This window comes from Bos taurus, chromosome 19, assembly GCF_002263795.3.
Source record: "Bos taurus isolate L1 Dominette 01449 registration number 42190680 breed Hereford chromosome 19, ARS-UCD2.0, whole genome shotgun sequence".
In the NCBI taxonomy this organism is placed as follows: domain Eukaryota; kingdom Metazoa; phylum Chordata; class Mammalia; order Artiodactyla; family Bovidae; genus Bos; species Bos taurus.
Window position 1 is genome coordinate 47,866,798 of NC_037346.1, and position 27,994 is coordinate 47,894,791.

Sequence of the window (27,994 nt, forward strand, 5' to 3'; positions counted from 1 at the left end):
CTAGAATCGGACCTTTCTCCATTTCAAATTGAAGACACAGATACATCATTTAGGGCTGGATTAGCAATTGCCTTGGTACCCTAGTGGGAAGGATGAAATGGGGAGGAATTAACACAGAGCCACGCTGGTGTGGCTGCCCCCTGCTGAGGGCCGACCCTAGAATTCCGATCATTTTTACGATGACAAGGAGAACGCACGAAAGCCGAACTGTAGCTGGGCCTAGACCCGAGTACATGTGAAAACGGTGTGTTCGCGGCCTGCCCTTGGGGCTCTGGGGAACAACATTACGGCTTAACTGGGACGCTGGCACGAGCAGGGAATTAGAGGTTCGCGTTCCGGCCCAGGCCAGGCAGCCAAGCCACCAAACTCAGAGCCCTGAAATACAGCAGGTCCTCCGGTAAGGGAGAATTTTCATTTTTACTCGACAGCGTGGAGTAGCTTCTGGGAATAGCAGCTGCAGTGGGGAAATGAGAGCAGGTCACACAAGAAGTCTCACTCTCAGACACTTGGCCTAGAACTCGGAGCCCTACTACCTGCCTCGCCAGCCGCTTGGCCACCCACGCCCCCATTCACCCGCACTGCGCCGTTATCTCTCTGACTGACACCTTTGTCAGCCAATGATCTTTGGGATTGTGTAAGCGCCTGCCCCGCCTCCGGAGTTGGGCGGGGCAAGTGGCTGGAATGACAAACATTTAGGCCAATAGCAAGGAGGTTTCAAAAGCTAAGGGCACAATAGCCAATGAGGGAAAGGAGCCGTTCGAAAGGACATGTCAGACAGCCAACGGCCAGCGGCGCTGCGGGGGTCGCGTGGCTTCCGTTCCGAGTGGGCGGGGCAGTATCTCAAACGGAAGGTGGTTGTTGTCCGAGCCAAAGCTGGTTTGAAACTGGGGGTCGGGCCCGGCAGTCGTTGTCTGTTGCCACCGCCCCGCTTCCGGGCTAGGCCGTCCCTGCCCGCCCCCGCCCCGCCTCCCTTCGGACCCCTGGGTCCCAGGCCAGGCTCCCTGCCCGTTTTGCGCCCGGCTCGCAACAGCCCGCTCCCGTCCTGGTCCTCACTGCGGCCCCTTCGCCTCCACCATGTCACTGCACGGCAAACGGAAGGAGATCTACAAGTATGAAGCGCCTTGGACCGTCTACGCCATGAACTGGAGCGTGCGGCCCGACAAGCGCTTTCGCCTGGCGCTGGGCAGCTTCGTGGAGGAGTACAACAACAAGGTGGGCCGGGCAGGGGCTCGGAACCCGGCTGGCGGGGAGCGGGCCCCGGGAGCCCCCTTTCTGGGCAGGAGCCCAGACCCCAGGACCCTCCTGCGGACTTGCCTTAGCACCACGGAGCGGTTCCTCTGTGTCTAGTCCTGTGCAGAGAGTTTCGCTCTCTTTATCGCATTTAATCCTTGAAACATTCCTGGGTATTCAGGAGTGTAGTTACTCCCATTTTCCTAATGGGGAAACTGAGGCACCGTGTTGCAGCTTACCCGGGTCAGTTATTTCGTGACGGAAACAGGTCTCAAACCCAAGTTTACACCCCAGAGCTATGCCATTTATCACTAGTATCCGCTCCCCTGCTGCACTGCCTCAGTTAAGGGGCAGAAGAAGGATGAGGGAATGATGGCTGTGAAGAAAATGCGCTTACGATGGTCATTCACTTCTGGCCACACTAGATTTCTGTTAGGTCTGGTTATTGCGCAGGGTTTCCCGCCCCCTACACCCACCCGCAGGTACTGTTATTGATGGATTTGTCGGGATTGCCATCGCTGTTGCGGCCTCGTGTTCCTCCTCTTCACCGCGATCTCGTTTTGGAAATCTTGACCAGTGATCCTGCCGTTGTTTTCCAAATAGAGAAGGATGTTAACTTGCTGTATCTTTTCTTGGTATCTTTCTTGCTAATACAAATATGTAGCCTTGAGTAGTAAGTCTTTCTGGACATCCGGAATTTGAGAATCCTTCATAGAAGGTAGTAGGAGGAAACTTTAAGCTGGTAGTGCAGTATAAATTTGTTTTTGAAAGTTGTTGAATAAGTTAGTGAGAAGAATTTTCTTTCCTTTGCTCTTTAAATCTCTTCCATTTTGTATTAGAGTAAACGTGGTGATTGATCGTAATCAGAGCGACTGAGAGCCGTGCTTAGCGGTGTTTAAAGCCTGTATACCTGCTTGACACCGTGAACACTGAGACTTAGGAAGAATAGCCTATGTGGATGGTGACAGGCATGGTGCAGGGAAGAAAGGCAGGTGCTCTAGGGTTGGATGCCCTGTCTAGTCCACTGACTGGCGGTGGGGCACTGCACAGGTCAGTTTTATTATTTCTCATCTACAGATTGTTGTAGGGAAGTTCTTTTTTAAACATAAAGGTCCTGTAAAAAACATTTGAACATTGTAACTTTGTTTACAGATTTCCAGGAGCGCATCTGTTTCTCTGGAGTTAAGTCTTAACCTTTCTGGAATCCCCTTTAAGAAATTGATGAAAGCGATGGACTCTCATTACCCAGACATCATATATACATAATGTACAAACAAATCCCAGGGAATATGAACTGATCTTGGGGCCCATCCATTGCCCACAGAAAGCAGAGAGTCCTGACAAGACTTAGCTTTAAAAGACATAGCTTTATTTCCTTTTCTCGGTTGCCTCTTTCTTCCTAATGGCCGGGTAGTGCATAGCAGAGTGGGGAATAGAATTCAAGGTACTAATGTGTGAAATGGAATAAAACTGTTGTTTTAAGAATACATGTTGGAAAGAAAAAAAAGTAAAACCTATCTTTCAAAGGGCTTGAGTCTTTCACACAGACTTTTTGCCTTGCAAGTTCTTGCCAGGTCATATTTTGGGGGGCGGGGCAGGGCAAAGTAGAAAAGAATATCTTTGTTGCTTTGTCAAGGCAAAGGGGGCCACAGTGGGCTAATGCCCTCATAACTGTGTGTTCCAACCTGGAGGGAGCAGTGAGAAGTTTTATAGAAATGGTTCAAAGAGAGGGTGATCAGCTCATGGGCATTCTTCTGATGGGTTGTGATTGGTGGGTGGTGAGGTAAGTGGGAGTCAGCATCATCAACCTTCTGGTTGCCGCTGCTCTGGGCTCTACAGGCTTGTGAGAGCATACAGTCAGCTTCCTCCCCCTGGGGGTGTTTCAGTATTGAGCCCCAGGTTCTTGATGTCTTATCTCAGAAAGAGTTCAGTGAGAGACAAAGTGATAGGTAAGAAGTGGATTTATTTAGAGAGAAACACACTCCACAGACAGAGTGTGGGCTATCTCAGAAGGTGAGAGTGGCCTTGCAATCTAGTAGCCCCATTTCTAAGAGGGGATAAACTGAGCTACACCATTAGGCTGTTGGTGGAATCAGTGGTGTAATTGGTGTCAAACCTCGGTTGCAGGAACTCCACCCCAAAGTTTGCCCTTCCATTTAGTAACTGTACGGAGCTTCTTCTTTGTGCCAGGCACACAGGCAGTGTGGTTTTAGGGAGATGCAAACTGCTAATCCCAGGAGTAACAGGCAAGCAGTTACCTCTCTCTTAACTCACTTGCATGGGGTAGGCAATGCAGCATTTTGCCTTCTGTTTTTGTGTCCCCACCTATCTAGGTTAGAGTTCTTAACGTGTGTGTGTGTGTGTGTGTGTGTGTGTGTGTGTGTGTGTGAGAGAGAGAGAGATGGACACCTTTGGCACCTTGAAGCCAACAGACCTCTGTTCATAATTATGTTTTCAAATGCATAAAATACATAGGGTTACAAAGGAAACTATTGTATTGAGCTATAGTTATTAAAAACACTTTTTAAGAAGTGGTGAAAGTGAAAGTCGCTTAGTTGTGTCTGATTTTTTGCGGCCCCATGGACTATACAATCCATGGAATTCTCCAGGCCAGAACACTGGAGAGGCTAGCCTTTCCTTTCTGTGTACTTTAAAATTAACTCATTACGTGACATCATCCATTAATTTGAAGTAGTAGCATTTCAGAATGTTCGCTGTGGTGTGATATAAAAAAAAGCAATGATTTCTGTTAGTGACAAATCACAGATATTAATGCCATGGTGAGTAACTGCCTCCGTTTATAATGGAAGGAAATGGTAAATTTCAGCTAGAGGTTTGTGAAAATGTAAGTGTGATTTTCGAGTTCGTGGACCTCAGGGTAAGAAACCCTGTGCCTTGGGGCTGACGGGCAGTAAATCTGGCTACCACACAGTGATTATCAAGCTCAGTTTTGGAAAAACCTAGCCATGGAGGTGCCAGACTTGATGTTTTAAGCTTGAAAATTATTGGTTGAAATTCTCAGACCGTTGATTCTTGTTTGCTGTCAGTAGTGATTGCCGGTAGAGGACAAAATTAATTGACTCAGCAAATTAGCAGTGATAAAAAAGCCGAGATAGGGTCTTTTTTTCCTACTCTGAGACATTAAGAAAACATGATCATAATTTTTAAAAAAATTTGTGTTAATGTCATCATACTTTTCTGTAGTAAAATTATTTGTAGTTTGCTAGAATTAAATCTGTTAGTGTTTCAAGGACAACTTGACTTTTAGGTGTTCCATCACCTGAATAAATTTGGGAATTGCTGCAGTGTAAAGAACTAAATTCTATCATCTACATCTGGCTTGAAGAGTCCCATTATTGATGATAATGTTTTATGTTCTTTGTGTGTGTGTGTGTGTGGTCTCTGCTGGGGGATAGAGCAGCACTGGCGTTGGAGAATGATTTTCTAAAATTTAGCGTGTGTGTGACTCCTCTGAGGGACTTACACCTTCCTGGGCTTCACTCCTGAAGTTAAAAGACCCCCAGGTGATTCAGACACAGGTGGTCCAGGTGGCGCTGCAAGACCATTTCCCTGGAGGTACCTGTCCATCTCCTGACCAGCGGCGGGAATCATTTTTTGTATCTGCATGTGCCTAAATATTGATTCTGCCCTTCCATCCCATGAAAAGTTCAATCACCAGATAGCCTCTTTGAAGGGGTCTGGGTTGAGATCTCAGTCCTGACACTTCCCAGTTTTGCGTGGCCTTGGCCAAGTGAAAGCCAGTGCCTCAGTTTTCTTATCTGTAAAATGAGGGTAGTGAAGAAGTTGAAAGGAGTTTTAAATGTGATGGGTTTAGGAACTCTGCCTGGCACATGGCGATCACATCACAACTGTAGCTGTAACTGAAATATCATCTAGGAGAATTATCTGAGCGTTTTGTAAAGGTACGACAAAAGGTCACTGTGTTCGTTCTTTGACTTTTAAAGACCTGGGGGGAGAATCCCTTGGTTCCTTTGAGCCAAACCTACTTTGTGGTCTAGAAGCTTCTTGTTGTTGGACTTGGAGTACCATAATGTGCTAGTTGAAGCCCATTTTTTCTTGTTCTACCTGGCTTAGACAAGTAACTGATAGAAGAACTCTGGCATTTCTCCTGAGTCTTGACAGTATCTGTGGTCTTTAGACAAGTGGTATTTCCCTTGTTTTGTGGAGAAAGATGACTAGCAGTTCCTGGGCTTCTATTCCACTTAGTTGTGTATTTCAGGGTTGATTTTGACTAGAACTGGCAGTGTGATTGGGCTTTATTTTGCACTAATAGTTAACTAGCTGACCATTTGTGCTTTAAGATATAGCATCTAGAAAACATTTTTGAGATTCTGAGGAGAAACCGTAGGTATACCTCCTGCTTTTTGAAGACTATCAGTAGTGAATCTGAGTAAGGCTACCTTGTAATTCAAATTCACATGGGATGAATGCTTGCCTTGAGAGCCTGTGTTGATTCCTATGAGATCTTTAATGCTGAGTTACTTTATCTATTTGACACATAATGATTTTGACCCTGGCATACAAGTTTTCATTTCTCAGTATTTCTGGCAGCCTTTCAAGATTCCCATTCATTTGTTCATTAATTCAATAAGTACGTATTGCATTTTAGGCACAGTGATGATACTTGGTAACCTTCTGTATCCTTTTTAGCAGATGTGAAACTGGCAGCAATAAAGAGAAAGTGTTTTGGTACACATGAGTGTTTTTGATAGCTACTTAGAATTTTGCAGTGCTCCATCCTTCTCTGGCAAGACTGCAAGCAGGAGAATTTAAAGTATCAAACTCTCTGGTTTTAATTTCCTCCTTTCTTTTTTCTGGGCAGTGAGAGCACTAATGCCTCCAGGAGACCACTAGATAAAACTTGTGCTGCTTTATTGCTTTTTGCCCTGACCTGGCTCACACAGACTTCCTAGAGATGCTGTGATGTGAACAAGGGGTGAATCTGTGTTCTGTAGGTAGTCTATCCCGCCTGGGGCTGTGGGGCCAGAGCTCGTTGGTTAGACTCAGAGTCAGGAGCAGAAGAGGTGCTGTGCCAAGGCAGAGCCTCTCCACAGACAGTGATCAACAATCATCAGTCAGGAACAGGCTTGAAGGGAGGACACATGGAAAAGATCAGGAAAAGCTGGTTTATTCTGTCAGAATTTTGCCTTTAGCTGGTTTTGGTTATACTAACAATTGTGGGAAAATGTGCCACTGACAAGAGGTGGTGTTATTGATTTAGATCACTTTTTTTAACACGTGCACACACACACACACGCACATGCACACACACACACACGGGTTCACCTTTGTGTTCTAGTACCAGCACTAGAATTAAAGAGGAATACACAGTGTCCTCCACCAAGATAGACACAGCAACTCTTTTAATTTTTAAAAAATATAAGGTATGAGTAATGTGAGTAGTAATTTATGTTGTTATTCATGAAAGTAATTGAAAGTGAAGACGTCGTCATGCCTCCGAGGAATAAATACATAATGTTTTATACCTGCTTCTTAGGAGATATCTGACATAGTAATCTCCACAGTTTAAAAACAAGTAAAAATGATCTTGTTTCACAGGGTGTTTTTTTTTTTTTTTTTTTTAAGGCCATTTGTTTCACATGCTGGGGTAAAGTGTTAAGCAAATAGTTGCAGAAGGGTAGTGGGTGTGGGAGACAGAAGAAGTTTAGCAGGAGGACAGAGAAGACTGGAGGAAAGAAAGGGCAGAGGGGTAATAACCTAAATGTTGACAAGATGATTAAAATTGTACTTTTTGGTTATGATCCCACAATAAGGGACTGTAGTGAAGATCAGATGGGCACAGTACAGGAAGAGGCCAAGCCAGGATTCAAACTCGGAACAGCACAGTTCTCCAGAACAGGATTTTGATGGGCAGCATCAACACTCCTTGGTTTGGGGCAGTGGAAGCGGGTGCGTGCCTGGCAGCAGGAGCTTCTCCAGTTCCCCGCCTTGACAACCGTGGATAAGAGGAGAGCTTAGCTGTACAAGGAGACAGACGTGCGAGCGTCTCTAAAAGCACTGGATTAGGCAGGTTGGAAGAGACTGAATTGTGAGCAGCTTGACAGTTCCTCATCTCTGTTGCCTGGGAAGATGCAGAAACTTCATGTGTTTATCCTAGCTTGGAACAGAGTCCTGGCCTCTTTCCCATAAGAACTTCCTTGAGATCATCTAGAAGGAACTTGCCTCATTCAAAAGGAATCAGCATAGTAGCAACAGCAAGATACTATAAGAAAGGGAAAAATGGGAAACACATGTAAGGTAAAGTATCCACACTAGAAAATGTTTTCACCTTAATTGAACATTAATAGCCAGTCTTCCCGCCATGAATTCAGAGAACTTAAAGAACTCCAAGCAGAGAGAGGTACAGAAGATCAGGTAAAATGAGAGATGGTGACAGGAGGAAATGGAACCACCAGCTGATAGAATCCAGGAAAACAGTGGAAGAGAAAGCAAACATTGCCACAGAACTAAAACCCACATTGGAAAGAGAATAAAAATGAATACGAACTCCTGGAAACAGTGAAGACTAGGGAAGACAGGTTGAGAAAATGAAGTGGAAATGAACAATTAGGAAGAATATAATAGATGCAGAAAATAAAGAATACCTAACTGGTATAGTTGATGTCTCTGAAGAAGACCAAAGAAATGAAACACAAAATTTCAAATATGTAGTCAGACTATAGAATAAAGGTAGGAAGTAATGCCTTCAACTGTATATCTCAAGAAAAATGGACACAGAACACTTGGCACTGAAAACTTCCTTAGGAAAATATCTACATTTTAAGGGTGAAGAAAGAATCTTTGAGACGTCCAGGCAAACTGATCTCTTCCTCTGAGACGGGAGAAGGAGAAATTAGGCTGGCCACAGTTGACGACAGAGGCATGGAGCAGTTTGTGCAAATCTGCCACTGTCATAGACTGTGCTCATGTAAACACATGAGCATGTACTTACGAGTATATGAGATTATATGGGAAAAGGAATATACTTTTAAAATAGATAATTTATAAAAATTGACCATGTATTAAGAAAAAAACAAGTTTTTAAGTTAAGGGAAATCAGCTGATTGGTAAAAGATAATACATATCAAAACGTATGGGATGGGATTTCCCTGGTGGTCCAGTGGTTAAGACTCTGCCCTCCTAATGCAGGCGGCCCAGGTTTGATCCCTGATCAGGGAACCAGATCCCACATGCCACAACTAAGACCCAGCAAGTCAAATAATAAATTTTTTTTTTTTTAAACCCTCAAACTTATGGGATGTTGAGGAATCTCAGGCCCAGATATGCTAAGTAACTTCCCAAAGTGACATGGAAGGTAGTAGCAGGGCCAGAACTGGAATAGTCTGTCTCCAGAGTCTTGACCATATACTGATGTCAAAAAAAAAAAAAAAGATTGGGGGGAACCAAAAAGAATGTTTTGGAAACAGAGAGGGGAACACTTGCCTTACCAGATCAGAGTAAACATACTGCAGTTGGTACAGTTATAGCCAATAAATACCACATCGAGTTGATGCAGTCACACAGAATGTCCCAAAGCAAATTTAAGTATCTACAGAAAAGTAGTTAGTGATAAAATTCACTGAGGAAAAAATTAATACATTCTGTGGCGTAATTGGCTTCCCAGCTGGCACTAGTGGTAAAGAACCTGCGTGCCAATGCAGGAGATATAAGAGACTTGGGTTTGGTCCCTGAGTCAGGACGATCCCCTGAAGGAGGGCATGGCAACCCACTCTGTTCTTTCCTGGAGAATCCCATGGTCGGAGGAGCCTGGTGGGCTACAGTCCATGGGGTCGCCCAGAGTGGGATGTGACAGAAGCAACTTAGCACGTGTGACATAATTAGCTGTCTACCTGGCAGAACAATTTAGAGTCCCCTATTACATGTCATATTTGTCATTGTTCAGTCGTGTCTGACTCTCTGCAACCCCATGGACTGCAGCATGCCGGGCTTCTCTGTCCTTCACCATCTCCCAGAGCTTGCTCAAACTCATGTCCATTGAGTCAGTGATGCCATCCAGCCATCTTGTCCTCTGTCGTTCCCTTCTCCTCCTGCCTTCAATCTTTCCCAGCATTAGGGTCTTTTCTAATGAATTGGCTCATCACATCAGGTGGCCAAAGTATTAGAGCTTTAATTTCAGCATCAGTCCTTCCAATGAATATTCAGGGTTGATTTCCTTTAGGATTGACTGGTTTGGTCTCCTTGTTCAAGGGACTCTGAAGAGTCTTGTCTAACACCACAGTTCAACACCACATGTCATACATGAAAATCAATTCCAGATCAAGTATTTAAATGTAAAGAAAAGTCCCACAAACATAGTAGAAGAAAACTGAGTAGGAAACTTGTTCTGGGGCAGTGGGGAGAAGAGAAGGCAGACTTTGAGCCAGTTGTTAAATCCGGGGTCAACTAAGGCAAAGATGGATAGGCTGTGGTACTGCTGACCCTTGAACAGTGCAGGTTTGAGCTGCATAGGTCCACATAAATGGGCATATTTCAATGATAAGAACTCACAAGGCCCATGGTTGGTTGAATCCAAGGATGCATAGGACTCAGATACTGAAATATACACAGATTAACCACTCCCCACCTCATGTTGTTCATGAGTCAGTTGTACATACAAATAAAACATTTTTTTGTGAAAAGATGTGGCAAAAAATCAAAAGACAGATGGTAGGCCAAGGAAAGAGACTTTCAAAACCTGACAGCTGGTAGGAGCTAATTTACTTACTGTGATAGCAAAATGAACAAAGCATATAAATAGCCTTCTCTTTGGAGAAGGAAATGGCAACCCACTCCAGTGTTCTTGCCTGGAGAATCCCAGGGATGGGGGAGCCTGGTGGGCTGCCGTCTCTGGGGTCGCACAGAGTCGGACATGACTGAAGCGACTTAGCAGCAGCAGCAGCAGCATATAAATAGCCAGTACACAGTAGAGAAAATGCAAGTGATCGTTAAACAGGAAAAGATACTCAACCTCAGGTAGTTAAGGGAAATGACCCTGTGATGTTTCTCCCTTTCAAATCTATAAAAATTAAGTTTCTTCTTCTAGTATTGCTGAAGTATAGGGAAGTGATCACCTTCGTGATCCTGGGCAAGATACTCAACATCTCTTTTACTCAGTATCTTAATGAAAGTAGAGAGGATAATAGTACCTACCTTATGGATATGTTGAGAGGATTAAATGAGAAGTGTGAAGCCTTAAGCACATTGCCTATACTTGGACCATTATAAGCACTCGGGCTCCCCAGAAGTAAAAATAATAAACAAGTATGCTCAGCTTCAGTAGTAAAATTCCATTTTTCATCTATCAGAGTAGCAAAACGTTAAAGATTCTTTTCAGTGTTTTCAAAGATACGGGGAAATTGGCACTCATACACTGTTAAATGAAAATGTAAACACACTTATTATCTCAGAGTTTCTGTGGTATTAATGTCTGAAATGGGATGAGCAGTTACACTTCTAGCAACCTGTCCCAATAGCAGCATTTGCACATAGTGTACAAAGTATTGTTTGTAATAGCAAAACAATGGGATATAAGCACAGGAACTGTGAATAGTTAAATTATGGTGTGCTCACCACAGTTGGCTGTGGAAGAATGAGGCAGAACTATTTGTACTGACAGGAGATCTCCCAATATGGTGTTAAGAGCAACTCGCAGAATGTGTTTTATGGTCCAAGCCTTTCTGTGTGTTGTTGTTTTAACCCACCATATACATACATATACAGATGCAGAGAGAATCATTTGGAAAGTAGTTCATGTCAGACTGGGTTGAGACTAAGTAGAATTGAGGGTGAAGTTAATGGGAGACTTTACTGTGTCACTCTGTATTATATGAACTGAACATTCTCTTCCATTAAGTTTTTAATGATAGGCCAAGGAAAAATATTTGCAAAACGTGACCGTTGGTAGGAGCTGACTGAATAACAGGGAAAGCTAATTGTTATTCCTGTCAGTGCTTGGTTGGCAATGTGGAGCAGAGGAGCTGAAACAAGTTAGGCCATGGATGAAACAGGAGTCTGAGCAAACCCATGAAGTCTCTGGGAAGATGAGGAAACATTAAATCCCAGCCGTTTCCTGACTTCTTCCCTGGCTTAGGGACAGTTGTGCAGAGGTTGTCAAACCTAGGTGAGTCAGATCACTGGGGAGGTTCTTAAGAACCTAGACTCACAGGCCCCTGTTGACACTTGTCGAATCAGAATCTTGGGCTAGCGGTGGGGAGCCCAGGCCTTGTAAAGCACTCTTAAGTAAATCTGATCACCAGATTTGGAAAGCATTGCTATTGGCAGTACAAGCAGGAGTCAGACATAGGCCCTGTTTTTACAGCATTTACTAGGTGAAATAGTATGACAGTCATGTAAGGGCTTTCATGAGGCAGTGTGGGATGAGTCATCAAATGGATGGAGTAGATGAATACAAAGGGCTTCGCAGGTGGCTCAGTGGTAAAGAATCTGGCTGCCAGGCAGGAGATGCAGGATATATGGGTTCTATCCCTGAGTCAGGAAGATCCCCTGGAGGAGGAAATGGCAACCCACTCTAGCATTCTTGCCTGGGAAATCCCATGGACAGAGGAGCCTGGCAGGCTACAGTCCCTGGGGTCACAAGAGAGTCAGACAGGACTGAGTGACTGAGCACGCCTGAGAGACCACTGTGTTAGGAAGACTGAAGATGGTTTATGAAGGAGGTGAGACGTAATAATATTAAAAGCTCATACACTGAGGAGGGCACCAGGCTGAGCAGCTTACATATGAAAGGTGTTACATACAACTCTGTGGGGTATGGGTAATGGGAATATCCTCACTTTACGTGGAAATAGGTTTGGCAAAGTTAAGTAACATGTCCAAGGTTCCACAGCCAGCAAGTGGTGAGTAAGAAGCCCTGGAAGCCTGATGGCCCTGTACTTTATTAATACCGGGCAGACTTGGATCGACAGGACATACAAGGGTCTTAGAGCATGAGGGCAGTGTAAGGAGAGGGATGGGAAGCACTGACTAGATCAGTGAGAGGAAGGTCAGGTAGGCTTGTCAAAGCCTTGAACACCTAGGTAAGTGGATCCTAAGTGGTACATGTTCCCAAGACCTGATATTTTGAGGTCTGCAGAGAAATCTCCAGTGGCCTGAAAAGCACCTTTTAGAAGTAGCAGCATTTTTCTCTTCTAATTTAGCCTTACAGTATTACCTGCATGGTTAGAGAGAGGTTTTTTTTCTTTTTGTGCCACAGTTAAAACAGTGCCTGGCACCTGACATCACTTGGTAAATATATGAATAAATACCTGAATGCAGTATCTGGCTCAGAATCTACATGAGAGGCTTATTCTTTATTCTGCCCAATGAGCCACAAAATTTAGCTTCTCCTCTAAAGCTAAATTTTAGAGCTCCCTCCCCCACCAAGTCTGATGCCTTTTCCCTTCCCATCGTCCTTTATGTTTTGTTCTCTGTAAAGGTTGGAATGTCAGCTTTTTAATTCCTTTAAGAACTGTTCATCCTGCCAAATTCACTCTCGCGTCCTTCTCTGGTTATCCCTTGCCATTCTCACTGCCAGTCACCATAAGCCTTTAACTTGCCCACCTGTTCCCCTGTGGGTCTCCGGGCTGAGCTCCCCACCTCCAGCCTCTTCCTGGATCCGGTCAGTCCTGCCTGGCATTGCCAGGCCCCATACTCATACCTCCATGGCCTGATAGTCTGGCCTTTCAGGCACTTGCACGAGGGAGAGCCACCCCTGCCCTCAGTTGGCTCTCAGGGCTCCCCAGCCCGCTCAGGGCACGTCTCCTAGGGTCCTCAGCGTGGCTGTCTCAGGTGGTTCCTCTTGGTGCCCGCCCCGGCCCCAGTGGGTCATTCAGTTAGTTCCTCTGCCCCGTCTGCCAGTGATGTCTTCCATTTCTCTGCCTCCTCAGAACCATTCCACAGACTTTTGTAGACTGCTCAGATCCCAGCTTCTCCTCACTTGCCTATTTTGAATTATTACTCTTTCCTCTAAATGTCGGTTTATATCTGCTATGAATAAGCAGCTAATTGTATATTACCTGTGACATCACTTGTATTGTCCTAAGACAACCTTGGCAGGGTTGTGTTTTCCGGCAATGGGTTTTCTTCTCCTTTTACATCTTCATACATTATCTTCCCTGACATTATATGATTTTTGGAAGTCTGTAGGTACTCTATAAAAATGAATATTTAATGTTAGTTTTCATATGGATTTTTTAAAAAAGTCAGACATGGATGGCTCAGTCTATCAATGTACATAGAAATACACTTAGGAATCTACAAAACTACTAAAACTAATAACTAATTTGGCAGAATTACAAGACCCAAGATTAATAGGCAAAAATCAGTTGTATTTTCATATAGTAGCAATAAGCAATTGGAAATTTGATTTTAAAAGCCATTCCATTTATAATAATATAAAAATGCTTAGGAATAAAGTTAATAAAAGAAATGGAAGACTTCTGTATTGAATACTTCAAAACTTTGGTAAGAGAAATTAAAGAAAACCTAAACAAGTGGAGAATAGGTTCTGTTTGTGAGTTAGAAGACCCAATACTGTTAAGACAGTAGTTTTTCAAAACTGATTATGGATTCAGCACAATCCCAATCAGAATCTTGACTTTTTGTATATGTAAATGCATAGAATTTTACAAGCTACTTCTAAAATTTACACAGAAAAGCAAACACGTAGAATAGCCATTTTGAAAAAGAACTGCAAAATTGGAGAACTGACGACATCTGATTTCCAAGCTTCACTAGGAAGCTGGTGTGTAGCCAGGATGCTGTGGTCCTGGTCAGTGGACAGGCATACACATCAGTGGGACTGAATAGAGTCCAGAAATAGATGCTTAAATACATGGGCAGTGGATTCTCAACAAGGAGACCAAGGTAATTCACAGGGTAAAGGAAGAAGAAAACACAGGAGAAAATATTTATGAGCAGGAGTTGGGCAAAAATTTCTTAGCTTGGACACAAGCATGAACTGTAAAAGAAGAGAAATGATAAACTAATATCAAAATTTAACATTTCTATTCTTCAATAAATACTGATAAAATGATGCAACAGCCATAGACTATGAGAAGATATTTGCAAAATATAAAACCAGGGACTTATATCCAGACCATACAAAGAACTCCTCAAGCTCAGTAAACAAAACAACCCAGTGAAAAATGAAGTGAAAGAAACTATTCTATATGATACCGTACAGTGTGGATACGTGTCATTTTACATTTGTCAAAACCTAGAAGTTGTACAACACAAGAGAAGAATTTGAATGTATATGAGAACTCTACTTTCTGCCTGGTTTTTCTGTGAATCTAAAATTATAAAGTTTTGGGCGGGACTTCCTGGTGGTCCAGTGGTTAAGACCCTGAGTTTCCAGTACAGATGGCACAAGTTTGATCCCTGACCAGGGTAATAAGATCCTGCATGTGGCAGGGCCAAAAAAAAAAAAAATGTTTTTTTTGAAAGGCAAAAGATTTGAAAAGAGAGAATAAATATGCATGGCAAACAAGTACATGAAAAGATGTTCAGTATCATTAGTTATTCAGTTCAGTTCAATTCAGTTGCTCAGTCGTGTACGACTCTTTGCGACCCCATGAACCGCAGCATACCAGCCCTCCCTGTCCATCACCAACTCCCAGAGTCCACCCAAACCTATGTCCATCGAGTCGGTGATGCCATCCAACCATCTCATCCTCTGTTGTCCCTTTCTCCTCCTGCCCTCAATCTTTCCCAGCATCAGGGTCTTTTCAGATGAGTCAGCTCTTCGCATCAGGTGGCCAAAGTATTGGAGTTTCAGCTTCAACATCAGTCCTTCCAATGAATACCCAGGACTGATCTCCTTTAGGATGGACTGGTTGGATCTCCTTGCAGTCCAAGGGACTCTCAAGAGTCTTCTCCAATACCACAGTTCAAAAGCATCAATTCTTTGGCGCACAGCTTTCTTTATAGTGCAACTCTCACATCCATACATGACCACTAGAAAAACCATAGCCTTGATTAGACGGACCTTTGTTGGCAAAGTAATGTCTCTGCTTTTTAATATACGTCTAGGTTGGTCATAACTTTCCTCCCAAGGAGTAAGCGTCTTTTAATTTCATGGCTGCAGTCACCATCTGCAGTGATTTTGGAGCCCAGAAAAATAAAGTCAGCCACTGTTTCCACTGTTTCCCCATCTATTTGCCATGAAGTGATGGGACCGGATGCCATGATTTTCGTTTTCTGAATGTTGAACTTTAAGCCAACTTTTTCACTCTCCTCTTTCACTTTCAGCAAGAGGCTCTTTAGTTCTTCTTCACTTTCTGCCATAAGAGTGGTGTCATTGGCATACCTGAGGTTATTGATATTTCTCCCGGCAGTCTTGATTCCAGCTTCTGCTTCCTCCAGCCCAGCGTTTCTCATAATGTACTCTGCATAGAAGTTAAATAAGCAGGGTGACAATATACAGCCTTGACGTACTCCTTTTCCTATTTGGAACCAGTCTGTTGTTCCATGTCCAGTTCTAACTGTTGCTTCCTGACCTGCATACAGGTTTCTCAAGAGGCAGGTCAGGTGGTCTGGTATGCCCATCTCTTTCAGAATTTTCCACAGTTTATTGTGATCCACACAGTCAAAGGCTTTGGCATAGTCAATAAAGCAGAAATCGATGTTTTTCTGGAACTCTCTAGCTTTTTCCATGATCCAGCAGATGTTGGCAATTTGATCTCTTGTTCCTCTGCCTTTTCTAAATCCAGCTTGAACATCTGGAAGTTCACAGTTCACCTATTGCTGAAGCCTGGCTTGGAGAATTTTAAGCATTACTTTACTAGCGAGTGAGATGAGTGCAATTGTGTGGTAGTTTGAGCATTCTTTGGCATTGCCTTTCTTTGGGATTGGAATGAAAACTGATCGTTTCCAGTCCTGTGGCCACTGCTGAGTTTTCCAAATTTGCTGGCGTATAGAGTGCAGCACTTTCACAGCATCGTCTTTCAGGATTTGAAATAGCTCAACTGGAATTCCATCACCTCCACTAGCTTTTTTCATAATGATGCTTCCTAAGGCCCACTTCACTTCACATTCCAGGATGTCTGGCTCTAGGTCAGTGATCACACCATCGTGATTATCTTGGTTGTGAAGATCTTTTTGTACAGTTCTTCTGTGTATTCTTGCCATCTCTTCTTAGTATCTTCTGCTTCTGTTAGGTCCCTACCATTTCTGTCCTTTATTGAGCCCATCTTTGCATGAAATGTTCCCTTTGTATCTCTAATTTTCTTGAAGAGGTCTCTAGTCTTTCCCACTGTTTCTTTGCACTGATCACTGAGGAAGGCTGTCTTATCTCTCCTTGCTATTCTTTGGAACTCTGCATTCAAATGGGTATATCTTTCCTTTTCTCCTTTGCTTTTCGCTTCCCTTCTTTTCACAGCTATTTGTAAGGCCTCCTCAGACAGACATTTTGCTTTTTTGCATTTCTTTTTCTTGGGGATGGTCTTGATTCCTGTCTCCTGTACATTGTCACAAACCTCCATCCATATTTCATCAGGCACTCTGTCTATCAGATCTAGTCCCTTAAATCTATTTCTCACTTCCACTGTATAATCATACGGGATTTGATTTAGGTCATACCTGAATGGTCTAGTGGTTTTCTCCACTTTCTTCAATTTCAGTCTGAATTTGGCAATAAGGAGTTCATGATCTGAGCCACAGTCAGCTCCCAGTCTTGTTTTTGCTGACTGTATAGAGCTTCTCCATCTTTGGCTGCAAAGAATATAATCAGTCTGATTTCAATGTCGACCATCTGGTGATGTCCATCTGTAGAGTCTTCTCTTGTGTTGTTGGAAGAGGGTGTTTGCTATGACCAGTGTGTTCTCTTGGCAGAACTCTATTAGCCTTTGCCCTGCTTCATTCTGTACTCCAAGGCCAAATTTGTCTGTTACTCCAAATGTTTCTTTACTTCCTACTTTTGCATTCCAGTCCCCTGTAATGAAAAGGACATCTTTTTTGGGTGTTAGTTCTACAAGGTCTTGTAGGTCTTCATAGAACCATTCAACTTCAGCTTCTTCAGCGTTACTGGTCGGGGCATAGATTTGGATTACTGTGATATTTGAATGGTTTGCCTTGGAAATGAACAGAGATCATTTTGTCATTTTTGAGATTGCATCCAAGTACTGCATTTCGGACTCTTGTTGACTATGATGGCTATTCCGTTTCTTCTAAGGGATTCCTGCCCACAGTAGTAGATATAATGGTCATCTGAGTTAAATTCACCCATTCTAGTCCATCTTAGTTCACTGATTCCTAGAATGTCGACATTCACTCTTGTCATCTCCTGTTTGACCACTTCCAATTTGCCTTGATTCATGGACCTAGCATTCCAGGTTCCTATGCCATATTGCTCTTTACAGCATCAGTCCCTGCTTCCATCACCAGTCCCATTCACAACTGGGTGTTGTTTTTGCTTTGGCTCCATCCCTTCATTCTTTCTGGAGTTATTTCTCCACTGATCTCCAGTAGCATATTGGGCACCTGTATGCCCTTGGTCCCAGAGAAGGCAATGGCACCCCACTCCAGTACTCTTGCCTGGAAAATCCATGGATGGAGGAGCCTGGTAGGCTGCAGTCCATGGGGTCGCTAAGAGTTGGACATGACTGAGCGACTTCACTTTCACTTTTCACTTTCATGCATTGGAGAAGGAAATGGCAACCCACTCCAGTATTCTTGCCTGGAGAATCCCAGGGACGGGGAAGCCTTGGTGGGCTGCCGTCTATGGGGTCGCGCAGAGTCGGACACGACTGAAGCGACTTAGCAGCAGCAGCAGCATGTCCTTGGTACAGAATGACCTGGGGAGTTCATCTTTCAGTGTCCTATCCTTTTGCCTTTTCATACTGTTCATGGGGGTCTCAAGGCAAGAATACTGAAGTGGTTTGCTGTTCCCTTCTCCAGTGGACCACATTCTGTCAGACCTCTCCACCATGACCCATCCATCTTGGGTGGCCCCATACGGCATGGCTTAGTTTCATTGAGTTAGACAAGGCTGTGGTCCATGTGATCGGGTTGGCTAGTTGTCTGTGATTGTAGTTTCAGTCTGTCTGCCCTCTGATCCCCTCTCAGTGCCTACCATTTTACTTGGGTTTCACCTACCTTGGACAGGGTTTCACTTACCTTGGACGTGGGGACTCTCTTCACAGCTGCTCCAGCAAAGAGCAGCCGCTGCTCCTTACCTTGGACTTGGGGTAGCTCCTCTCGGCCACTGCCCCTGACCTCCAGCCCGGGGTATCTCCTCTCGGCTAGTTATTAGAGCAATGTAACTTAAAATACTACTTCATGCATATTAGAATGACTTTTAAAAAGCTGGCAATACCAAGTGCTGACAAATATATGGGGAGCTCATACACTGTTACTGAGAATGCAAAATGATGCTGCCACTTTAGACACTGGCTGTTTATTATTTTTTCAAAATAGAGTTAAACATATGCTTACAAGATGACCCCAGAATTTCACTCTTAGTTGTTTGACCAAGAAAAAGGAAGGCTTGTCAATAAAACAAAAACAGGGCCATCGCTGGCAGTCCAGGGGTTAAGACTCTGTGCCTCAGTTCAGGGCGCACAGGTTCAATCCCTGGTTGGGGAAAAGAAATCCCACATGCCACATGGTGGGGCCAAAAAAAAAAAAGCATTAAACAAGTTTTTTTTTACACATAAATGTTCAAAGCAGCAGTATTTCTAATGGCTTTAACCTGGAAATAACCCAAGAGTTCATCATCTGGTAAATGGATAAATGTGGATAAACAAAATCCATATACTGCAGTATTTCAGTGATAAAAACATGGCTGAATCTCAAGAGCATCCTGCAGAAGGTAGCCAAGTCCCAAAAGACTCAGCACCACGAATCCATCTATGTGATGTTACAGAATAGGCAGAACCATAGCCAGTGTGGCTCAGTGGGTATGGACTGACTGCAGAGGACCCCAGGAAAACCTTTGGGAATGATGGAAATAGTCTATGTTTTTCTGTGGGGTTTTTTTTTTTTTTTTGGCCCTGCTGCATGGCTTGTGAGATCCTAGTTTTCTAGTCAAGGATTGAACCCAGGCCCCCAGCAGTGAAAGCTCAGAGTGCCAACCACTAAACTGCCAGAAATTCCCAAAATATTTTATATCTTAATTGTTGTGGGAGGTTATACAGCTCTATACATTTGCAAATGTATACATTCCAACTCATGGAAATGTACACTTAAAGTGAGTAAATTTTATTGTATGCAGTTGAACCTAAATAATATCGTTTTACAAAAAAAAGATAGGAAGATACTGGTATCTTGAGACAAAAGTCAGAAAGACAAGAGTGGAAGGAATTCTGTTTTCTTCTGTATGGTTAGTGCTTATCCTCTGTTTATCCTCCCTACCAATCCGTTCCATCTTCCACTGGGTGGAAGTTCATGAACAAATGGATAGTAAGTGGCATTTCCAACTGGGCCAGATCAAGTCTGACAGCAAAGTTTGGAAGTTAATATTGGTCCAAAACTGACTCAAAGAAAAGGTAGTCAGAACCAGGTGGGACTTTCCCATCAACAGCACCCACTTTTTTGCCCATTACAATGGTTTGGATTCTCAGATGCTCATTTGGCACACTGTTCTGTGTAAACATGTTACTAGCCAATGGGGCAAAAGGCAGGGGTGGTTAGAGGAGGAGGCAGTTCGTGTACGATTGCCTTTTTAAAAATACTTACTTTTGTCTGTGCTGGGTCTTGGTTGCGGCACGTGGGATCTTTTCACTGTGGCATGTGGGCTTCTCTCTAGTTGAGACCTGAGGCTCAGTAGTTGTGGTACGTCATGTGGGATCTTGTTCCCGGACCAGGAATCAAACCTGCATCCCTGCATTGCCAGGTGGATTCTTAACCACTGGACAACGACCAGGGAAGTCCCACGATTGCCTTATTTTAGGTGAGATGTTACTTTGTTGGATGGCACTAAATGCCCACAGCACTTCTAGTCATGGAGTCACTAAAACCATGGCTGCACGTCGTCAAGGGCCTTGGGTTGCAGGGAAAGATGTAAGCAGCTGGGTAGATAATGGCAGCTCTGTAGTTGAATCAAGAGTGCAGAGAGTTGGATTCAGGAAGCCTGTCTTCAAATTTGGTCTCTGCCGCTTACTGGCTCTGCAGTCTTCAGTGTGACTTGGTCCCTCCGAGGCTGGGTTTCCTCGTCTGAGCAGCGGGTCGGCTGGACTAGATGCCCACCCGCCCAGTGGTTCTTGACTGCAGTGAAGGGTGGTACAGTGTTAGGACTGCTGATGGGCTCTGGAGTACTTGGTAACTGAGAAACCAAAGTTTACATGGCTCCATTTTGTGGTGTTACAGGTTCAGCTTGTGGGTTTAGACGAAGAGAGTTCAGAGTTTATCTGCCGGAACACCTTCGACCACCCGTACCCCACCACCAAGCTCATGTGGATCCCTGACACGAAAGGCGTGTATCCAGACCTGCTGGCGACGAGCGGCGACTATCTCCGCGTGTGGAGGGTGAGCGGGCGCTCGACTGGCCTCGAGTGGCAGCTGTGGACTCACAGAGAGCAGGCCGGGGCTGGAGGCCGGGTCGCCGCAGCCAGGAGAAGCAAGTGGTAGCGGGTGGACTGAGCTTGTTGGGCTCAGCAGATGTCCTGGTCAGTCTGGCCCAGATTTCCTTGAAGTCGGGCTGCAGTCTGCCCTGGAAACTCAGGGCTCAGTGAACGTGGTATAAGGACGAGAGCCTTCTGTGGGGGTGGGGCACCTGCGGCCTCTCATTCTGCTCACAGCCAGGATATTTTTGAGTACACTGAACGAAATCCTGGGCCACTGGTTCTGTTGCAGCGTGGGAGTGGACGGTGGGCCTCGCTTCCCCTCAGCTGAGCCGTCACCGCAGCCTCTCCTGTAGCTGGAGGTGTAGCACCCGGCCAGGAGGGTACAGATACTGCTTTGGGCAGGATGAGAAGACCTCTTGTCTTAGAAGGATTTGGGGGTGAAAATTTGGAAAACAGCTGGGCGGAGGAGAAAGCTTGGAAAGAAGTAGTATTCAAGTCATTCCTCTGGGCTGTAGTATTCTTCATGATAAAACTGTCTCCACACGTCTTATATTTACTAAGGTATCATCTGAAAGAGGCATGGAAGATTTTTTGTGAAACTAAGACTGGCTGAGTTTGTAAAAATTATTCTTCCTTCAGGTTGGCGAAACAGAGACCAGGTTGGAATGTTTGCTGAACAATAACAAGAACTCGGATTTCTGTGCTCCTCTGACTTCCTTTGACTGGAATGAGGTGGATCCTTATCTTTTAGGTAAGGAGCCAGGGAAGGGGTATCCGGGTGTGAAGAAGCAGAGATACGTGTTCTCAGCTGTCACACTGGGCCTTGAGGTACGTGCAGCCTCCTAACACGGGGGTGAATGGGAAAGAGGCTAAATAAGGAATGTGATTATTAATTCCTCCTGTGGAATCGAGCTTCCCACATGTGCAAGTCTCATCTCTCCAGGCAGAGGCTGAGGCCCTGGGGTGAGGATTGAGTCCATGACGCTTGCATTCTCCTGGTACCCTCCCTGTACTCAGGAAGTGCTTGCTGCCTGTCTGCAGCTCAGCAGATGAACAGGCACAAGGAGAGGGGCTGGCGCGGGACCTCAACACTGGCAGCCGCTGACACACACTGGTTGTTTGCAGGTACCTCTAGCATCGACACAACGTGTACCATCTGGGGGCTGGAGACTGGGCAGGTGTTGGGGCGAGTGAATCTCGTGTCTGGCCATGTGAAGACCCAGCTCATCGCCCATGACAAAGAGGTACTGATGCTGCTCTGCAGGTGCTTTCTCTGCCTTAGTGTGAGGTCAGGCCGTTGTCTTCCTTTTTTGCAAGTGATGTGGAAGATATAATGCTGATGTCTTCTCATCTAAATTGAAAACAGTAATATGTCAAAACAGTGGAAAACAGTATGACATGAGTGCATTTTTGTTGACTCATATAAACAACTTATTCTGTAGTCTGTTGTTTTTCTTTTTGTGCCAGAGATTGCTGGTTTTTAATAACAGACTCTTTTAGAGGCAAACTTGGACCTGATGTGATTAAAAAAATAATCTTATAATTTTAGAGTAACACTTACCTTGAAATATATTTACTTTTTTGGGAGCAGGAAGGCAAGAAGAGGGGAAATTTCCTGGCAGACAAAACTAATTGATTAACTCTTCTGTAAACTTGTTTTATGAATTTCTAGTATGTTCACTTAATACTTACATGTGTAATACTATTTGGAATTGAATATGCTTAACTTTGATGGTTATGTTTCTCCTATGTGTATTTGAAGAGCTGAAGGGAGCGAGCTCTAATTGTATTTACAGAGCCTTCTTCTGAGTAATTTTGTAAAATGGTCATAAATCTTATAACTCCCAGAGCTACCACGTGCTGGTCCTCCCACCAGGGAAATCACAAGATGTCTCCTGTGAGTAGTGTTTCCTTTTCTCTCCAACTCCTGCACAGCGAGGAGTGTTAATGTCTGTACAGATTAAAAGGATGCCTAGACATTAGGTGAGAGCTGTGAGGTTGTCCACAGAAGTTGGTGACCAGGTTATCATTCTTAGTGAGAGGTCGTTCTTCAGCTTTCTGTGCTCCCAGCGCCGAGATCTGTTAAAGTCTGCTTGACTCGGTCACCATAAAACAAGGGGCAGAGGAAGAGCGTGACCTGCCGGGAGCACCAGTAAGCGCGTCCTGGCACCCAGTGGAGCAAGTTGCTACATTTTGGTTCTGTGACACTTAGCCTGTCGTTCTCTGTCAGGGTCCAACCCGGAAAACTAGAGCTACTCCGCATGTTTAACCTGAGGGGATTTAATGAGGAGATGGCTCACACAGATGATGGTAAAGCTGAGGAGCCACACTGGCCACAGTGAGGTCGTCTGGGCAAGAGGAACAGCGAGTTTAACAGCCAGAAGGCCCTGAACCAACACCCTGGCCTCAAAGACAGGAACCTCAGGGTGGTTGTCCCGAGAGAAACGACACCTCCCAGCGCCTTTGGTTTTTCTCCGTCCGGATCTCTGTTGAAGTAAAGACTTGCTCGGAGGTTCTCGTTGCTGCTGGCGGGTTGGTGCAGAGGAGGGTAGTGTGTGTCTGGGAGTTGTCACCCTCTCTTGGCTTCTGATGGAATATGTGGGTGGAACCGGGAGGAAGGAGCAGTCAGAATGGCTTTACACGCTTGGCTCTACTGCCTGTGGGCACCTTATTGCTCAGTGAAGCTGCCGGGGCGTCCCTGTCCCTGGGAGTCAGAGCGCCAGCCGTGGGTGCACGTGTGGATAAACGCACCCCAGCCCTGACGCAGCTGGCCGGTGCTGGCCAGTGCCTGGGTCTGTCGGGTCTTGGAATGGCAGCCTACTTTCCTGTTGAACCACTCCTCGTTCCCACCATAGAGAGAGAAGTGCAGTGTCTTCATTGTCAGCCAGAGGAAGGGCAATTTATGATGTTGATTAGAAACAGATGCTTGTTTGTCGGTGTCCCCCAGAAGGTAGAACCTCAGGAAGGCTGGAGTCACAGTGTGAGGGACAGGTTCCACTCATGTCTCCCCAGAAGTCAGCTCTTACAGTCCTTGGCCCCAGGAGATGGGTTTTGTTTGGCATTTTTGTTTTTCTTTGTTCAGCATTTTGTTTTTCTTTTTCTCTCTCTCCGCTTGTCTGGCTCTGGCTTTGTCTGTCTCTCTTTGTCCCTTTCTTTCTCTGAAACCCTCAGTTGCTCTCTGTCTGTTTTCTCATAGACGTTAGTGCAATACAAAGTTTGCAGCAGGTAATAAATGCAGAAGACAATAATTCAAAACCTAAGTTGATACACTTACGAACACAAACCAACTAGGAGAAGAAACAGCATTTGCTAGGAGAGCAATATTAACCCTCTTTGTAAATAAAGGAATACCCAAGCCTCCCGTGATTCAGAGTGGCTCTTAGCTCTTTCTTGCACATGGGTCTCAGGTCCAGGTTTCACAGCAGAACTGTGGTCAGAGGAGGGCCACTTCCACCTCTCCAGTCGATGACCTCAGCCTTGATGTGGTCATGGATCTGCTCTGATTGTACATACATGAAAGCCATGAGGGCCAGGAAATAAATGTCTCAGTCTCCTAACAGGGTGGCGGGAGATAGCCACTGGTTCTGGCTTCATTGAGCCTGTCCAGGTCGACCGGGTAGAATACTTGCTGAGTTATTTGTGCTCTGTTGGTCAGCAGGGTATGTGCTATGTTATCACGGGAGGTGGAGGAAGAATACTTGGAAGGTAGCAAGTGAGAGGAAGCCTACCGGCTTCCACCGTAGGATGGTTGTCACTCTTTGGGTAATCATTGGTGTTAGCACTCTCGGTTTCCTGTCCTCACAGGCGCGGTGTGGCTTTATTCACCTCCTTCCAAGTCATGAGCAGGGGTTTAGATGAACCAGGGGACAGTAGGTTTCCCTGTGACATGAAAAGGAGGTAACTGATCTGAATCTGACTGTTGCTTCTTTCTCACCAACAGGTCTACGACATTGCATTTAGCCGGGCGGGGGGCGGCAGGGACATGTTCGCCTCTGTGGGTGCCGATGGCTCGGTGCGGATGTTTGACCTCCGTCACCTAGAACACAGCACCATCATTTATGAAGACCCACAGCATCACCCACTGCTGCGCCTCTGCTGGAACAAGCAGGACCCCAACTACCTGGCCACCATGGCCATGGATGGAATGGAGGTGAGAACCCCACTTCAGGCTCACCTAGGCCTTGCGACTCTACTCCAGCCCGGCTTTGTGGATCCAGGAAAGCGGTTCTCAGCTGACGGCAGTTTTCTCCCCAGAGGATTTTTGGATCCACCTGGAGACGTTTTGGATTGTCCCAACTTTGGAGGGGGTGGGGGGTGCAGGAAGGGGTGGTGCTCCTAGAGTCTGGAAGTTGGGGGCCTGTGGTGCCCAGGACCACTCCCCACAACACACAGCACAGCGTTATCCTACCCCAATGTCAGTAGTGCCGAAACTGAGAAAACCTGATCTAGAATAAGGGTGTGTGTCAAGAACTTGGAGTACATAGAGAGCTGGACTCTGAGCCAAGAACAGCAGTATCTAAAAAGTCAACCATATCATTCATGCTTCTGGTGCCGAGTAGACGAACAGGCAGTTTTCCCTCTGTCATCTGGGCAGAGTCTTCTAGCCTTAGTGAGTAGACGGGGAAATGGCCACTGTATAGCCTATTGTTTCATAGAAGCAGTCAGCTGTGGGTGCACATGATGCCGTGATGAATTGTGTTTTGAGGAAGCCAGTACCTTTCAGATTTTGCTTTGGGGTTCGGGGGCGAGGGCTCTCATCTGCCCAGCTGAGCAGGCACAGAATTCTGAGTACACGCACCTGATGGCACGTGGTGGACTGTCCACATTCATGTTACCTGCCCCTCCGCCTCCCCTGCAGCCTAGAAGCCCCATGTGGCTTATGATACAGACTATAAATGACCCGTTCCTTTGTTTCCTTTTTCCTCAATCTTATAGTTACTTTGGGGACCCCTCTGTCTCTAAGAGTCTTTTAAGTCTACAGATGAGCAAGTTATATGTACACGTTTTTTTTCCCCTTGTGTAGTATCTTTTTTTCTTTTTTCCTGTCACCCACCGGGGTTTCTTGTTCTTTCTGCAGGTAGTGATTCTGGACGTCCGAGTTCCCTGCACACCTGTTGCCAGGTTAAACAACCACCGAGCATGCGTCAATGGCATTGCGTGGGCCCCACACTCATCCTGCCACATCTGTACTGCAGGTAATTACTGGAGGCGGGTGATGGGAAGGGAGGGAAGGGGAGGTTTTCCTCTGGTCTCTTTAGCATCGTAATCTTCACTCTATCCCAAGGAAGGTTTGAGAGATTTACACAGAGTGATGCCACTGAGAACCTCCCTACACTAGCACAGCTGAGACAGTCTGAACTCCCAGATGATCTCATACCCTCAGCGACACCAGAGAATCTGTGTACTGTCTCCATCATATACAGTTACAGGCTCATGTTGCCCACTGTGTGCCCCCAGAATCCTGGCTTGCACAGGAGGTGCATCCAGGAGTATGAGAAGGGGCAGTCTCCTTGGCTGTAACCTCTGCCCCGCCGCCCCCGGCCCCTGCACTGAGCTCTGGGTGCCTTGACGGGCCCTAAAGAACCTGACTGGATATGCAGCATGTGGTATGTAGTTCCCATTTCACCATCTGCTAGACCCCAAGAGTACCCCTTAAAAATGTGGTGGCCGTCAGAGTTCTTTTATCATAGAAATAATGTCTGGTATTAAAAATTAAACAACACTGAAACAGGCCGAGGTGTATGAAACAGGAGGATGAAAGGCATCTTCCCTCCTTCCTTTCCCGTTTCTACCTTAGCAATGTAGTTTGGTGGTTTGGGGCCAATTCAGCCTGAATTTGAAAGCGTGAAGCTTTTCCTGTGGGGAGCCTGCTCATGCCTGTCCATGTTGAGGAGCAGCCAGAGGCCCAGGCCCACCCACTTCCTCCGAGCCTCGCTGTGGCCTGACTTCTTCACTGTGGCCCTCGCTGATGTATGCATGTCCATAGCATGGGGGAAAATCGCATTAAATAACTGAATCATCAGAGAGGCATCTTTAACGACTCGGGTACTTTAAGTGGCTGAAGATGCCATGTGTGGGATCCCATCCCAGCTTTCTTCCCTGATGTCCACCTCAGAGGAGATGAGGTGTCGGTCTGAGTCCCTCTGCCATCCCCACTCTGCTGTGGTGAATGGGCCCTGAGACGCAGAGGTGGAGGGCTCTGCCCTTCACTGGTGCAGAGCTCTGTGGCTCAGGGCACCTGCCTTAACGTTTCCTCGTCATTAAAACCTCCCTCCATGGGGTCTGGGTGAGTGAGTGCTCTGTAAAGTGTGCCCCTGCCTGATGCAGGGCTCGTGACCCTCACTGCCTGAGTGGTGACTTGCCTGCCGGCTCTTTGTGTCCCCAGCGGATGACCATCAGGCCCTCATCTGGGACATCCAGCAGATGCCCCGGGCCATCGAGGACCCGATCCTGGCCTACACAGCTGAGGGGGAGATCAACAACGTGCAGTGGGCGTCGACCCAGCCTGACTGGATCGCCATCTGCTACAACAACTGCCTGGAGATACTCAGAGTGTAGAGTCAGTGGCGCTGTGCCCGCAGCGGGGCTCGTGTGGCTCCCGCCCCTGCCCCACCCCCGGAGTGAGAAGACGCGCGTTTCCGGTGGCCAGTACGTCTGTCGTTGCTTTGCACCCGCTGTTAGCAGAAACTGCTCCAAAGTCCCCGGCCAGCTGCCCACCGCTCGCTGTGCCGGACTCAGTGCCGGGCGGCGCCTCCTCAGCCCAGGGCTGAGTGTTTCGATTTCTCTCTCCTTTCCTCATCTCTTTTGGTTCTGCTATTAAACATTTCTGTATATCTGTTTGTCAGCCGTCATGTTAATGAGCTCTGTGGGCAGCGGCTACGTCTGTATTCGTCTGTCGCAGATGTCTCTGTCTGCCCAAGACAGCAGTCTGGGTCCTTGTCCATGTGAGCACTTCCTGGGAACAAACACCAGTTTGAAACTGTCTTTCTTCATGTTATCCATGTCTCTTAACAAATTTCAACTTTGTATATTTTTTAATCTATCAGGCTAATTTTTTAACGAAAAGAATTTTACTCCCTGGCCTCTTCCTTGGTTTTATCACCCTCCCTGTTGACACCTTCCTCTCTTGCCTCCCTGCCTGGATCTGGCCCCAGGCCCCTGACCCTCCGAGCAGTTTGCCTTCTTGAATCACTGCCTGGGCGGAATATACCTGACTGGGAGTCCCAAACCCTCGGTGCTCT

General features: G+C 45.8%; 1 protein-coding gene across 1 annotated transcript; it reads left to right on the plus strand.

Moving 5' to 3' along the window:
* The first annotated feature begins 842 nt into the window (after positions 1-842).
* Positions 843-27,586, plus strand: DCAF7 (DDB1 and CUL4 associated factor 7). The gene is made up of 7 exons (NM_001038125.2): positions 843-1,212; positions 20,557-20,715; positions 21,393-21,504; positions 21,879-21,997; positions 24,694-24,903; positions 25,831-25,948; positions 27,139-27,586. The coding sequence occupies exons 1-7, from the start codon at positions 1,075-1,077 to the stop codon at positions 27,309-27,311; spliced, it is 1,029 nt and encodes a 342-aa protein (NP_001033214.1). The 5' UTR covers positions 843-1,074; the 3' UTR covers positions 27,312-27,586.
* The last annotated feature ends 408 nt before the right edge of the window (positions 27,587-27,994 follow it).

Excerpts from the sequence above, each read along its gene's own strand:
- DCAF7 (NM_001038125.2), top strand. The coding sequence starts at position 1,075 with ATGTCACTGCACGGCAAACGGAAGGAGATCTACAAGTATGAAGCGCCT. Across the intron at positions 1,213-20,556 it reads TGGAGGAGTACAACAACAAG|GTTCAGCTTGTGGGTTTAGA; the intron begins GTGGGCCGGGCA and ends GTGGTGTTACAG. Across the intron at positions 21,505-21,878 it reads GGTGGATCCTTATCTTTTAG|GTACCTCTAGCATCGACACA; the intron begins GTAAGGAGCCAG and ends GGTTGTTTGCAG.